The following is a 14341-nucleotide window of genomic DNA, read 5'->3' as shown; positions in this document are numbered from 1 at the left end:
TTTCAATTCAAACTAGCTCAAAACTCCACCAAATCATCCTAAAACTTAGATTCAAGCTCCTTAAGACGTACCTACTCTATTATAATGTAAAAAGAGTTAGGCTATTAACATAGTTTAACCTGTAATGGCAGGTTAATTGCATTTTACTAATGTGAAAAAATGGACATTGGACCTAAATATTAAAATGAATCTTGGATTAACTTGAGATGAGTATTGCCCAAACCATATAAGAATACCAAAACCACATCCCACAACCAATGTGGAACAACTTAACAACCAACTATTTAATTAATGTTTATCAATATTTTTCACATCGCCAGCACAAAAAAGTTGAACTCTTGTATTATCAACTAAGACACAAACTTCTCATTCTTTATGTGACTTCATCCCTGACTTTCTACTAGAAATGTAAACAAAAGTTGAGGAGTGCTTCCACATGACTTGTAAAGGAGGCCTAATAGTAGATTAGCTACTCCATGTTTGTCAATGGTAGTAAATAGTAGAGCTTGATTTGCCAAACTAGGACTGAATGAATCCTGAATAGCACACAAATTTAGCCAAACAATAACTAAACATCAACCTTGTAAAACTAAAACAGAATAGTTTCAAACTAGCTTTGGAATATTAGATCAAAACAAATGTGATTATTATCTCAAATTTTGTAGGGAGAGAAGTTGAGCCAAAATAGGCTCTGACAGAGCTGTGAAATCCCAAACGAACGAATATTGGGGTGAGTTTTCAGATTGATTAGTGAATCATTTCGTCAAAGGGATACAGTTTTGGATGATCTTGCCCTCTGCCACTGCCTTTGTGGAGATGGGGAGGAAGTAGCGTCTCATATGGGGTTTTCTTATTATAATGGAATATCGTAGCTGATTACTGAATCACTATGCAGAACTCCTAGCATGAAGCTTATTAAAAGCTGCTGCAGCTTAACTTTATACTTTGGAATTGAAAGATGATTGATGGAGAATATAATGATCACAAACAACAATATTTTGATGCTTCCCTCTACAAGTAATACTTGATTGTAGTCTAGTTCTATCTGCCAGTTATGAAAACAACAGTGAGATATTAGTGACGTTTATTAACAGGATATACCGCTTTACAAGGAAATGAAAGGAAAAAGGAATAGAGGTTCTTTTGCTTACCACCCAAATGACTGAGCCACTAACAAAAAAACTATGCCGATGAGAGAATGCGGTTCTGTATATCTGCAAATGACTTCACGTCTACACCCCATAGCCTGAAAGACATATTTTTGTGAATGAAAATTTCTTAACCAGATGACAAGGTCGTACTTTCTGTATGATTGGTAAAAAGTAACAGAAGACTTTCTTTAAATGCTTTTCCTGATAACTGGTATTCAACAGTATCTCCTATTAATAAATGTCACTAATATCTCACTGATGTTTCCATAACTGCAGATAGAACTTGAATACAATCAAGTATTACTTGAAGAGGGAAGCATCAAAATATTGTTTCTCGTGGGTGATCATTACGTTCTTAATCAACTATCTACCTATTAGCTGTTGAATACCAATCATCATGTTAACAGTTAAAATGATGGTTTTGATGCAGCAACTACAGCATTAAAACTAGTTTCTTTTCTTTCTTTTCTCTTCGCGCTAGATATTAGCTATAGAAATTGTGAAAATTTGAATAAAGCAAGGCATTCAAAAATTACCAGCAGTCAATTCCAGCAGCATTTGCTCCTCCTTTGTCAGCCTTTTCATCATCTCCAACATGAACAGTTTTTATTGCTTCTACACAGATCTGATCTACAACACCGCAAAACATGATAAGGTCAATCATTTTATAGCCTATTTCAGTATATTTGACAAATGAGTTAATATCAAATTATAGTTTTAATAAGCCATAACAGAACAAGAGAGAGTTGTTAAAAAGTCAATTAAAAAGTTAAACAAAACTAAAGTAGAGACGCCTTCTATCATCATGCTAATGAAGATATATTAGTTTTTGAAGCACATACCTAGAGCAGCTCTAAATATCCTTATATCTGGTTTTTCATAGCCAACCTCTGAAGATATGATGACGGCATCAAATCTACAAAATAACATATAAATGAAACATCTTCAAAATTTCAAGCAGGAATCGACCCTGCCATTTCATACAGATGAGAATGCTGTGTAAGTTATAGGTTTGAATTCATAAAACTTTTTCCAACTCTTTCAAGGCTAAAATTTAAGAGCATTTGAAATGGGGTATTGGCATTCATAACCAAGTAACATAATTGACTACCGACATAAAGTAGTTTAAGCTCGGATTGTTCTTTAACAAGGGGAAAAAGTATAAGAAGGTATTGATGCTTACAGATCCAACACATTCAGCTCTTTCAATATCTTCGTCAACCGGGTGTCAAAGTTGGATACAACAGCGAGTTTGACTGTCCAAGATTCAGTACTTCAGAGACAACAGGATTGACAAGAAAAGTTCAATAAGTAAATCTTATATCAGAAGCAAAGTAATGCAGATACGTGATAACCTCCGGAACGTTTCAGAATTGATATGGTGTCATAGGCTCCAGCTGGAAGATGCCATGCCTCACCACTTGCATAGTGCTGGTGAAAGCAAACACTTCAGCTAAAGCAGTCACTGATAACTTCCGATTTCTGTAATGTGTTTTAGAATTCAACTAGCACTAGCAATAAAATGACCTGGTATACTTCTTCAAAGTAAGTATCTTCGCTACAACCAGTTGCTTCAGTTACGACAAGCTTCCAGAAAGGTCGTCCATCATCCTGTCAGTTGCACTTGATCTTCAGTTGATTGATAATTCCAAAGGAACAGTAAACTGTGATGAAAATATGAACTTCTTAACCAATAATTTTAGGTATTTTTAATATTTTAGTGGATGGACATTCATCTAGAATTTTCTGAATGAGTAAGAGACAATGGAGGTTCAATGGCCACAACTTTTATGCTTCAAAATGAAAAACCAAATAAATCACTCGATAGGGCACCACCCTATTCATACAGAATATGCAGAACACACTTATAAAGTACATATCAAAAGGACCATTTTCCATAAATAAGTAGTATACCTAGAATTCATTCATCTTTATACATCTTTGTAAGGATACCTGAATAATTTTCGTATTTAAGGTCCTCTGTCCACAACAGAGGCAGGGCTGCAGGGAAAATGTCAAATTACGTTATTTCCTAATTGTCACTCTCTTTGGCTAATTATTTCTAGAATGCTATGTGGAAGAACCAATTCATTACAAGCTGAAATGGGTTGCTATTATTTGCATGGGAGGAGGTCAGCGAGAGAAAGGCCCTCATTCCCCCCACCCCCACCCCCACCGCCCCAAAAGGAGGGTTATCACCAAGAACAAGACATATCTAACACAAGAATATAATTAGTTTGAGATAAACAAATAAGAGATATTAGCAAGCTGTCTTTTCACCAGCTAAAACATCTGCTGGTTTTGCATGTGACAAACGATCATGAAACCCAATGAAGTGACATTGGCATAATGACCTGATAACGTAGCTTCTCTGGCCATGGAGCAGCAAAAGCTCTTTTGAAACCTTGCTTTATTTCAGCTGGAGAAGTTGTCAGCCCTATAATTAGATAAAATATTTTAGCATTCTCTCTGAAGAAAAATAGACATATTAGCCTGCTCTCAACCTTCTGCGCTAGTTGACAATGTTTGCTTGAAGAAGAGGCTGGAATAACACATTTAAACCTCACCTCAGCATATCAAAAGAACTAATCTAAAGTTGCTTCCCACAAATTGCTGTTGTTTTATGCTGCACCAAAAATAGGACTTCATCTAGATGCTAGTGAAATCCAAGTACTAGTTGCTTGATCATTTAGCTAAATATCAAGCCAGGTTCTGCTAAAATATTGATTGGATATAAAGATAGCTACAGTCAAAATATATCTCCTTCTCTAGCAGCATAGAACCTACTAATAGAAGTTTCCTTAAACCTCTCAGAGTTGTATTATCATGCTAGTTGCGGTTAAAGCAAGTACAACTTGCAATAAATAGCCTCAAGAAAAGTGCAACACATGCACTTCTGAATTTGAGCTTGCGCCATAAAAAATAAGTCAGAATTCATAAATTCAGAACAGTTCTACTCTAACCTTAGACCAATATAGATGAGTGTACACACATCCCAAAAGAATGATAGGATTCGTAGTACAAGGATCAAAGCATGTAAAATTCAGTTGAATTCCTCAATTTAGAATAAATTTATTAATTCACATCATAAAAAGAATAATGTAAAATTACAAATTTATATCAAAATATTTAAGAGATGCTTAAGAAAATTACAAATAGTAATAGACTAATAGTGTCATATATAATGAGACTGAGGGCATTAATTCATTGTGTCATCAATAAAATGAAGCTCTACTTGACGGGCCAATTAAGCTTACATGACACACACAGACACACACACACACACACACACACACACGCACAAAGATTCTTCATTTGGTGTTTGGGGAGATGGAATACTAGACAAAAAGGAAGGAACCAACAAACCGTATTTCTTGCCAATGGAAGCATAAGTCTCTTCAACTGGATTTGTCAATTGCAAAAGTGTATTTGCTGCATCCAAAAGCAGTCCATCATATGCTCTCTTCCCCATTTCTTTCCCTGCCCCCACCAAAGAAATTCAACCTTAAAATTACACTATTCACTGCGCAGTCAGTTAATTGATACAGAGTTGGTATAAATATATAAAAATTTTAAGGAAAATTCAACTATATGTATATAATTCAAGCCAAGATTACATATTTAAGTGTATTGGGAATTAAAGCATAAAAAGAAAGAGAAATGAACACTTAAACGAACCAGTGGGAATATTGGTAGACGAAGAAAAGGATGAGCACTGAACTGCGTAGGGCCCATAAAACTTTGCTCTGATTTTGAAAGGATTTAGACTTCTGAGAAGAGCACCGGCTTCCATTTTTCCTGTTTGGCCCTTAACAGTATAAATATTATCAATATTAGTTAATTGTCATAAAATGCTATCAATATTAGCGCAATTTGTTATGTATGCTTCTTATAACCCCCCCCCCCCCCCCCCCAAATTCCACTTTTAACTTGTAAGTTGTTACTAAACTATTTTATGTATGATGTATCATCACATTTCATGTTAGAGATATGAGAACTATCAATCTAACGCTTTAAAATCTTAGTTTGATAGAGACAACATTTACAATACAAATATACAAATATGTTAAATGAGTTTGACTTAAAAAAAATTTCTATTTCATTTTTTTTTCTTGTTTTTAATTTGCAAAAATTAACTTGCTTGAGACACTACTGCTTGATATGTCAACCTAGAATAACAAAATTTCTCTTATTTCTGTTTTTAATCAATTCATTTTAATATAACTTTTTAGTTTGCTAAATTTGACTGCACTGTTGCTCAATCTAACAAATTATATAGCTTAATGAAACTACAAATTTAGCATAATTAACATAATTTATTTCTCATACATTCAACTAGCAATTTATATACTTGAATATAGCTACAAACATATTCAAAAATTTTAAATAAGAAACTATACATACATATAAAATTGTAAAACATTGCAAATTTAGATTCACCATTCTAAGAAAGCATTATGAAATGGGTTATGAGCAGATATGATAAATTATGTGAATCACTCATGGTCTCATACACGCGTGGTACGCGCACAAATATACACTCATATACATATTACAAAAAGAAAATAAATTATATAAATGGCTAATAGGAGTGTACATAGGTCGGGTTGGTTCGAATTTTTTAATTACCAAACCAAATCAATTGTATCGGGTTATTAAATCTAAATACCAAACCAAACCAATAAAAGTTGGGTTTTTTTAATTTCGTTTTTTTCGGATTTTTCGGGTTTTCAGGTTTTTTCGGGTTTTTTTCCCATAATATTTTTATTACACAAAACATAAAAATTATGCTCCAAATATTTCTTTAATCCTAGTAAGATAGAACTATATAAAGTATTTTTCAATAAAATAACATAAATATGAGATGAGTCATGGCATTGTACTAAAATATTGAACAATAAAGATAGTAAAATCGCATAAAATAAATATTATTAATAATTCATAATGAAAACAAACATAATTTAAAATTACGACTAATAAGTACTATTTTTTACATGACTAACTACTAAAAGAAAAATAAGTTATACATTTTATCTAAACCATGAAAAAACTAAAAAAATATCAATGCTATTTTCATTCATAGTACAATTGAATTGAATGTCTTTTATTAGCATTAGTATTGATTTGATTTTGGTTTATGATTTATTTGAGTTACTAACATTTATGGACTATAAAACTTATTGGAGCATCCAAAAATTATAAGCCCAAGCTTGAAATAATACGTTAAAAGATAAAACTATGAAAAAGTTTAAGAATACTTATAAAATACACTACAATAAATATTTTTATGTATTAAATATATTTAAAACTTCTATACATATAATGTCGGGTTGATTTGGTTTCGGTTTGACTTTTTTTATTTAAAACCAAACCAAATCAAATATGGTCGGGTTTCTTTTTCCAACTCCAAATCAAATCAAACCAAATCACAGTCGAGTTTTTTTTCTCGATTTGACTCGGATTATCGAATTGGGGTGATTTGTCGGTTTCATTTGTAAACCTCTAATGGCTAATGCGAGAAACAACAATATGATATTAAAACCCCATTCTACATTCAACAATTAAAAGGTCGGCGAATCCAATCAAGATAGCCAATTGCGATAACAATGGCAAATTGATGAGTTTCTCATGTCATGTAAATCCTTAATGTATGGATTTGGTCAAAGTTAATTTTTCATATGAAAACTAACAATGAAGCAAAAATTTTATGTGCATAGCACACGACTCCTTTTCTGTAAAAGAAAAACAAGTTGGCCTTGTGTAACAATAAATTTTCGTATCGAAAAAAATAAATAATCAAAACTAAAAACCTGCATAACAAATGTAGTATTTGATTTCAATAAATGATAAGCATTACAATCCATATAGCATTCCTTTTATTCTTCGAGAATATAAAGTATCTTGACGAGCTTTTTGATTTGATTCAAGGGCTTGTAAAGCTTGATCTTGAATCTCCTTCTTGAACTTGAATTTGAATTTGATCACGAACAAGTAATTTGATCTTGAACGCCTTGGTATTTAATTTTCCTAATTCGTTCTTGATCTTGAACTTGTAGCTTGAGTGCTTGAACTTGTAGCTTGTAGAGAAACCATAACCTTTGATCCACGAGCTCTAAGTTTGCTTTTTGTTCTCAATTCTGGTGTCTTCTAGCTTTATGAAAACCTCTATTTATAGTTGTATGGAGTGATGTGGCTCTGCGATTTGATTGGTCCATTTGAACTTACCAATACCATCTAGACACTTGGCGCAACTCTATTGGTTGTTAATTTGACTTGGTATGCCACCCTTTCTTGACACATAGCATGATTTCATTGGCTCATTTATTTGACTTGGATTGCCACATCACTTGACACGTGTCATAATTTTATTGGCGCGTTCTTTTGACTTGGATTGCCACATCACTTGGCACGTGGCATGATCCTAGGCTTTAAGATGGGATAATAGCCATTTGGACATTGGGCTTAGGGGTGGCAAACGAGCGGGTCGGGTTGGATATGAGATGGGTCGAAGACGGGTAATACAAAAACGGATAAATTTTTTGACCCGACTCATATTTAATACGGATAAAAAATGGATTAACCGGCGGATAATATGGATAACCATATTATCCATGGCTTCTTGAATATGATCACTTTTGGGAGAATTCTTAGTCTCCCAAACTTGATGAACCCCCAATTTGAGGCTTTACAAATTTAAAAGTTAAACCCATTAGTTATCTATTGGTTATCTATTTTCTAAGTGCATAATATAGTTCTTATTCATATTTGATCCATTTTTAAATAGTTCATTATCCAACCCATATTTTAATGGATAATATGGATGGATAACTATTTCCTTTTAGAGGAATTTTCAGAAACCACTATTGTTTAGTGGTTATTAACTTCTTGTAGCTACCATATACATAATTACTTCCTATAGCTACTATTCATTTGTTACGCGATTGTATTTGCTGTATTCACGCTACTGTATTCATGAATACAATAGAGGAAATCGCCTAAAAAAACAGGGGAGTTCAGTTGTAAGCGACTGTATTCGCTGTATTCGCGCTACTGTATTTATGAATACAGTAGTGAAAATCGCCTAAAAATAGGGGAATCCAGCTGTTTAATGATGAAAAGAGGGTCAATTAGCGTGTATCACTCCTAATTTAACTAAACAGAATCAATTCTAAAAAAATTTCGCTGCTACTGTGATGTATTCCATGTATTCGCACGACTGTATTTATAAATACATTGAGGTAATTAAGAAATAAGGGTGTATACTGTTCTATTCAATTCGATTGTATACATTGTATTCAATTCACATATATTCATTATTCACTATTATTTACAAAAATCACAAAATATAGTGATATTCGACTGTATTAAAAAAATACAGACCTTCAGAATACATAAATACAACGAAAAAAATATATTTATACAAAATACATAAATACAGGTGAATAAATAATATATTTATACAAAAATGCAATGTATTTGAGTGTATTTTTATAAAATATAATATATTTGTATCATTGTATGTGACTAAAAAGCAAAGAAGAGTAGAAAGTAGAGCCGGCGAAATCCAAATAGAAGTTGTGGCTTTCGAGGAAGAAAAAGGCTTCGGGTTTGGAAGCAAAAGTGATTTCATAGAATGTGTTGACGAGTGCTTCTATTGTGGATCGACGGTGAGGTTTGCTTAATTTTTCATTTTTTTCTGTTGTTGCTTCTTCGTCTTTCTCTCCTTCTACTTCTATTAGGAGTAATAATATGTATTACTTATCCTTTTTCTCAAGAGGCAGAGTTTGGTATATATTCGTTTCTTCAGCCGAAGTTAAAGGTTTATGACTATGGCCAGATTTGAGGGATAAGAGAGAGATTGAAAATCTTGCTGATATAGAGAGAAGGAAGAGAGAGATAATGAAAGTATTTCACGTGTAAAATAAATATCTATTTTGCTATAAAATAGAAAAAGGTAGCTATAAGTAATAATATTTTGAAATTATTTTGGTTTATAATAAATAGGGTGTAATAGTTTGCTATAAGAGGTAAAATTTCCTTCCTTTTATCCATTTTGCCATCACTAATTGGGCTAATAAAGTGGGCTTATCATTTAGTTTGTAGTCCAATTAATGGACTAGCCCAATACATATATATTAAATTTAAATAATTAGCCAAATTTACTAGTCATAATATTTGTTTGGACTAATGTCTTGAATTTAATATGATCCAAATTATTTATGAATTTAAACCTGATAAAATTTAGATGCTTACAAATGCCCCTACTTCAAAATTTGTTGGGTGTAGACTTGTTGAACTTTCGAAACAAGGCTTGAAGTACGCATTTTAACGGGATTTTATCTCGTTCCAACAAGCAAATTAATATAATTTTCTTGAACACCTGTGATCACGCCTAACTTTGCCTTATAAAAAGGACTAAACGGTCATTGCAAATATAATCCGGTTAACAAGTACGGAGTCGAATCCCACAGGGAATTAACCTACTAAGCACAACTACTAGATTCGCACAAATCCACGCAATCAATCTTCAGAAATACTAAATAACAAATTGGATGTTTACTAACTAAATATCAAGTAATGAAAATGCAGAAATTAATAACTAACGATGAACATGTAGCAGATAAGATTTGGAATGATATAAGGTTATGATTTTCCCTATTGTCGGAATTCTATTTCCGCCATGTTTCCTATAAATTTCCCTAAGTTTTTCTCTACCGATCATGAGCTCTTTGAGTATCGTAATTCTCTTCCGAGTAACTATCACAATTTACTAGACATATTCTTCCGAACTACGCTAGTTGGCACTAAGTAAGGGCTCACTCAGATCGCACCAAGGTTTTGTTATTCCTAATCCCACATTTAAACCCTCCGTATTGATCTCTCACATACGTTAGGAGTGATGTTGTTCAACAAATACCTAAATATGCATTTTCTTCCAAGAAATACACACTAAATAGGCACAGTCGATTAAGAGCTCTTCAATCAACCACAATATAAACGTAGTTGAACAAATAGAGAAAAAGCTACGGCGGCTCTATATTAAACGTAATAGAAAAATCATCCTCCAATAGGTTCCATCAAAACCCTAGATTAGAAGTTTAGCTACTCATATTCATAGTAACAAATTCCCAAGTATTTTGCATAAATAAATTACAAAGAAAAGATGAAGGAATGTAGAACTCGATTATTCTTTCCCCCAAAAGTTGTTCCACGAGCTATTCTTGCCTCAAGTCACAAAACTCCTTCAAAAGTGGTGTTTAATGACTATTTATATGTGTAGGAAAAGACCTAAACGACATAGCCCAAGTCCAAATCTAACAAGGAGAGGAAATAGGCTTTTAAAATCCGGACCAGGCTCGCTACGGACCTCGCCTCGCGAGGCAAAATGCGAGCTTCACCTCGCCTCAGACTGGCGGCGCAAGCCCTGCCGCGCGCTTCAATATTGCCATAACCCTTGCGTCGTGCGCTTCTACGCGAGCTAAAGAGCTCGCCTCGCCTGCTCTAACGTGAGCCACTGGGCTTGCTTCGCCCGCTGCTTCATTTTCCCTCTGCTCAATTCTTTCTTTCTTCTTTCCTATTGTTTTCGAGCATGATTTACACTTCAAATATTCACTTTGCTCCAATTTTATCTCCAATGTACCTACACATAAAATAAACTCAATTAAGCGCAAATATAGTATAGTTTAGCATTAAAGCACCTAAAATGTAAGGTAAGTAATGTACTAAAAATATGAAATTATAGCCAAACATTACTACTCCACACTTAAACGTTGCTCGTCCTCGAGCAATCAAACTACACTTTATAGACACGACCGTTTTAAGCAATTCTCTTAACTCGTCACACCAAGAATCTTTAAAATATACTAAGCACAAAGGTGTAACATCTTCACCTCAAGATTTGACTCACAAATACTATGTATTATCCATAACTCACTCACTCACTCTAACATAGAGGTCAATGACATTAGCTTTCCATCATAAATCACATACCCTTACACAACAAAAGAGATTAGTTCCACACACAATAAATTTTAAGTATGTAGGAACTCAAGATAGGAAGAATTCACTCGCTCTCAGAAATAACATTCATATGCCACAAAAGATGCACCATAGGCTTGCCCGTAGTGTAATACTCTACTAATCGAGCTCATTCAGTCTAGGATCAAGTAGGACTTTAATTGGTTGTAATGTAGGCTGCGAGTCGGGTAGGATACATTTGGATATAAGAGTGACTACACCTCCCAAAGCACTTTAATACATATACTTCAACACTCAAGCTCATACTTATGTCAAACCAAAACTCCACCTTCACATCAATGTATATTACCCCATACTTCTTTAAGCACAATTACATCAATAGCCACAAGCACCAAGAAATATTTTTCATACAATACAACTATATTTTATTATTATTTTTTTCAATTCAAGTGGCTTTTATCTATATTTGTTTTTCAAAACAGTGCACCTTTCTCCTTATTTCATTTGTTCCACTCAAAAGTCGAACCACCATCCCACACTTTAACTTTTACATAATTCATAATAATTCAAGTGCTCATGAGAGGTGACAAGGTTCAAATAAATGGTTAATTCAAAAAAGGGGTAAGGCTTGTAATGTGGTTTCCAAAGAAATAGGATTACAGTCTCAAAGGGGTTAACTACGTTACATAACATTTAGGTGGGTAAACTATATATATCTGGCTCAATAAACAAATGCCTATATCACTTCCCAGACTGAACAAGACTACTATTTTGCTTTGCAGACACACGAGGCAAGTTCTAGACATCAACTGCAATACACAAAATATACACAAACCTCACACACACATGGCACATAACTCACTCAGGATTGGTTTTATCACGACACTCTAGTCAAAGTAGTTAAGAAAATTTAAGATTATACGATTTAAGGTACTTATACTAGAGTCAAAAACTAAGCCTAAGCGTCACAACCAGAGTACTCACTATTCTCAAGGCATAACAAAGTCACGAGATATTGTTTTAATTCAATTCATAGCACAATGGTTCCTACTCCTAAAAAAATATTAAAACTAACTACACCTGGTTCAAACAAAACCCTTGGAAAAGAATCGCGACACAAAGAAAAACCAAAGGAGAATTACTACACTACCTACAAAGAAAATCTTTTTTTTCTTTAAACTTAATTCCCTCAAGAAAACTGTCTAGGAGATCCATCGTCGGGAAGAGTCCCATTTTTCTACTTTTTTTTTTAAAAGGCTAAGATGACACTAACTAAAATAAATCAAGACTAATATTTACAAGTTACCACCCCACCCTTATATCATGCAATGTCCGCAGTGCATACACAAACGAGTAGGGTGTATGAAAACTCCCTGATCAAGCCTCGTCATCGCCTTTATCCTCGAAGGCTGCACACTCCTCATCTTGTGCTTCCTCCCCCTCCTCCTCCTCCTCCTCATCATCATCATCATCCTCTGACTGCTCCGGCTCAGCCTCAGACTGCAATGGTATGTTGACATCCTCATCCTCTGGGAGTCTGTAGCCATCACCAAGCCCAACCAGCTGCTGAGCATGAGCATTGAGCGGGAAACGCTCCTCCAATATGGCCCTCTCCTCTGTAGTGGCTGTCCGTCCCCCAATCCGAAGCTGCAAGTCCATCATCCCATATAAATGGGCCATAAAGCTGTCATCACGAGCATTGCACTCTGCACGTGTCATTGATGGCATAACATTCTCCTCCTGAACCTGAACGCTTGTAATGTCCATTAGTCGTAGGGGCTAAGCAATGATGTGATTGAAAGCTGTCTCCTCCTCAACCTCTTCTTGTCTCAAGTACTGAATTAATATATTTGCAAAGGGCATTCAATCAATTCTCTTGCTAGTTCTCACTAGAGTTATCTGGTAGCAGATTAAGTGGCCCACATTCATCCTCTGGCTAGTCATGAGGAAATATAACATGCACGTCCTCTCACGGCTAATAAGAGTGTCATGGTTGCAAGGTAGGAGCCGTGTATTAATTAATTTCAACCACACTTGAGCCTCTGCCCTCATTTTCTTCTTAGGGAATTTCCTATGGCGATTGATTTTCTTGTCCCGAACCCAAACCGCCACAGAATTGACACCACAAAGAGTGTGTCTCAGTTCTCGATATGTAGGACGGGCCATGAAGTTGCCCAAGGGTTCCTGAGAAACATCTGGAGCACCTAAGAAATTGCATATTGCCGAGTCTGAAAAATCGATCAACCTTCCCCGAATAGGTACCAGCTGCTTAGGGTCCTTTGGATCAAAACCGACATAAAATTCCCGAACCATATTGACATTGATATCCTCGATATTTTTAAACACATAACTCAACCCCAAATCATTAATACCTCTCAAGATTGCATGGTACTTGGCTTGTAGGCGATGCTCATGAATAGCAGATTCCGGATGTATATGTCTCGACCGACAATGCTTGTACCAGTCCTTAACATGTGGGGTATGCTCTTGATTCCAAAATCCCGCTGTCCTTGAGGTTGTGGGTGAGTGGCTGCTATAGCTTCCACTGCTTGCAGTCCTTCAACCTGACTTGAAGTGGCTTCCCCCCCTTTTCTCTTTTTCGGTGGATGTGCGGAGGGAGCCTTAGCCTTGGATGGAGCAATAGTTGTGCCCTTGCCTTTACTGGTGTCCTTCCTTAGAGGCATATTCGTACCTGGCAATGCGAGGCTACTGTCTCGCTATATCCCTTGCGAAGAGAGCTCCAACGCGAGCTATGGGGCGTGCGACGCGAGGGTTTTTGCGAGATGCACCTCGCTATACCCCTTGTGAAGCGAGCTCCAACGCGAGATACAAACCTGGCAATGCGAGACTTTCTGCCTGGCCAAGCACACTGGGAACCTGGCGCCGCGAGGTCTAGTGCATGGTCCACTGGTACTTCCTACAAATATGTTAGTGCCTACAAACAAAAAGAAAAAATTCTAGTTATGCCAACAATCAACTACAAATTGGGTTGCCTCCCAACGAGCGCTTTAGTTAACGTCATGGCATGACGAATACAACATTACAATGGGTTGCCTCCCATGAAGTGCCCGATTTAACGTCGCAGCACGACGCAGACAATCGAACTTAAGGCTCGCTCAAAAGTTTTGGCTCTTGCAAATGAGTCACCGATACTACTTTCTTCTCATCCATGCCCAAGTAATGTTTCAACCTGTGACCATTGACTCTAAACT

The 14341-nt window shown here is 35.4% G+C and overlaps 1 protein-coding gene across 3 annotated transcripts; it reads right to left on the bottom strand.

Annotated features, from left to right (window-relative positions):
* Positions 1 to 227: 227 nt before the first annotated feature.
* On the bottom strand, positions 228 to 4953 carry LOC107780805 (uncharacterized). Of its 3 annotated transcripts, none has more exons than XM_016601384.2 (10): positions 4830 to 4947; positions 4518 to 4631; positions 3506 to 3588; positions 2679 to 2762; positions 2507 to 2582; positions 2335 to 2407; positions 1994 to 2067; positions 1688 to 1781; positions 1152 to 1246; positions 228 to 536 (listed from the first exon to the last, which is right to left on the bottom strand). In XM_016601384.2, the coding sequence occupies exons 1-9, from the start codon at positions 4942 to 4944 to the stop codon at positions 1183 to 1185; spliced, it is 777 nt and encodes a 258-aa protein (XP_016456870.1). In that variant the 5' UTR covers positions 4945 to 4947; the 3' UTR covers positions 228 to 536; positions 1152 to 1182. The 3 variants fall into 3 exon arrangements, with proteins under 3 accessions (XP_016456870.1, XP_075077905.1, XP_016456869.1); XM_016601383.2 differs by lacking the exon at positions 228 to 536 and adding an exon at positions 553 to 1045 and having other exon boundaries at positions 4830 to 4953; XM_075221804.1 differs by lacking the exon at positions 1152 to 1246.
* Positions 4954 to 14341: the final 9388 nt, after the last annotated feature.

The sequence above is a fragment of the Nicotiana tabacum genome, chromosome 9, assembly GCF_000715075.1.
Source record: "Nicotiana tabacum cultivar K326 chromosome 9, ASM71507v2, whole genome shotgun sequence".
Lineage (NCBI taxonomy): Eukaryota > Viridiplantae > Streptophyta > Magnoliopsida > Solanales > Solanaceae > Nicotiana > Nicotiana tabacum.
This window is presented reverse-complemented; position numbering and strand designations above follow the sequence as displayed.

Coding starts and splice junctions, on each gene's coding strand:
- LOC107780805 (XM_075221804.1), bottom strand. CDS start 4,944: ATGGAAGCCGGTGCTCTTCTCAGAAGTCTAAATCCTTTCAAAATCAGA. Junction 3,589..4,517: donor TTCCATTGGCAAGAAATACG/GTTTGTTGGTTC, acceptor ATCTAATTATAG/GGCTGACAACTTCTCCAGCT. Junction 537..1,687: donor GCTGCTGGAATTGACTGCTG/GTAATTTTTGAA, acceptor TGTGCTATTCAG/GATTCATTCAGTCCTAGTTT.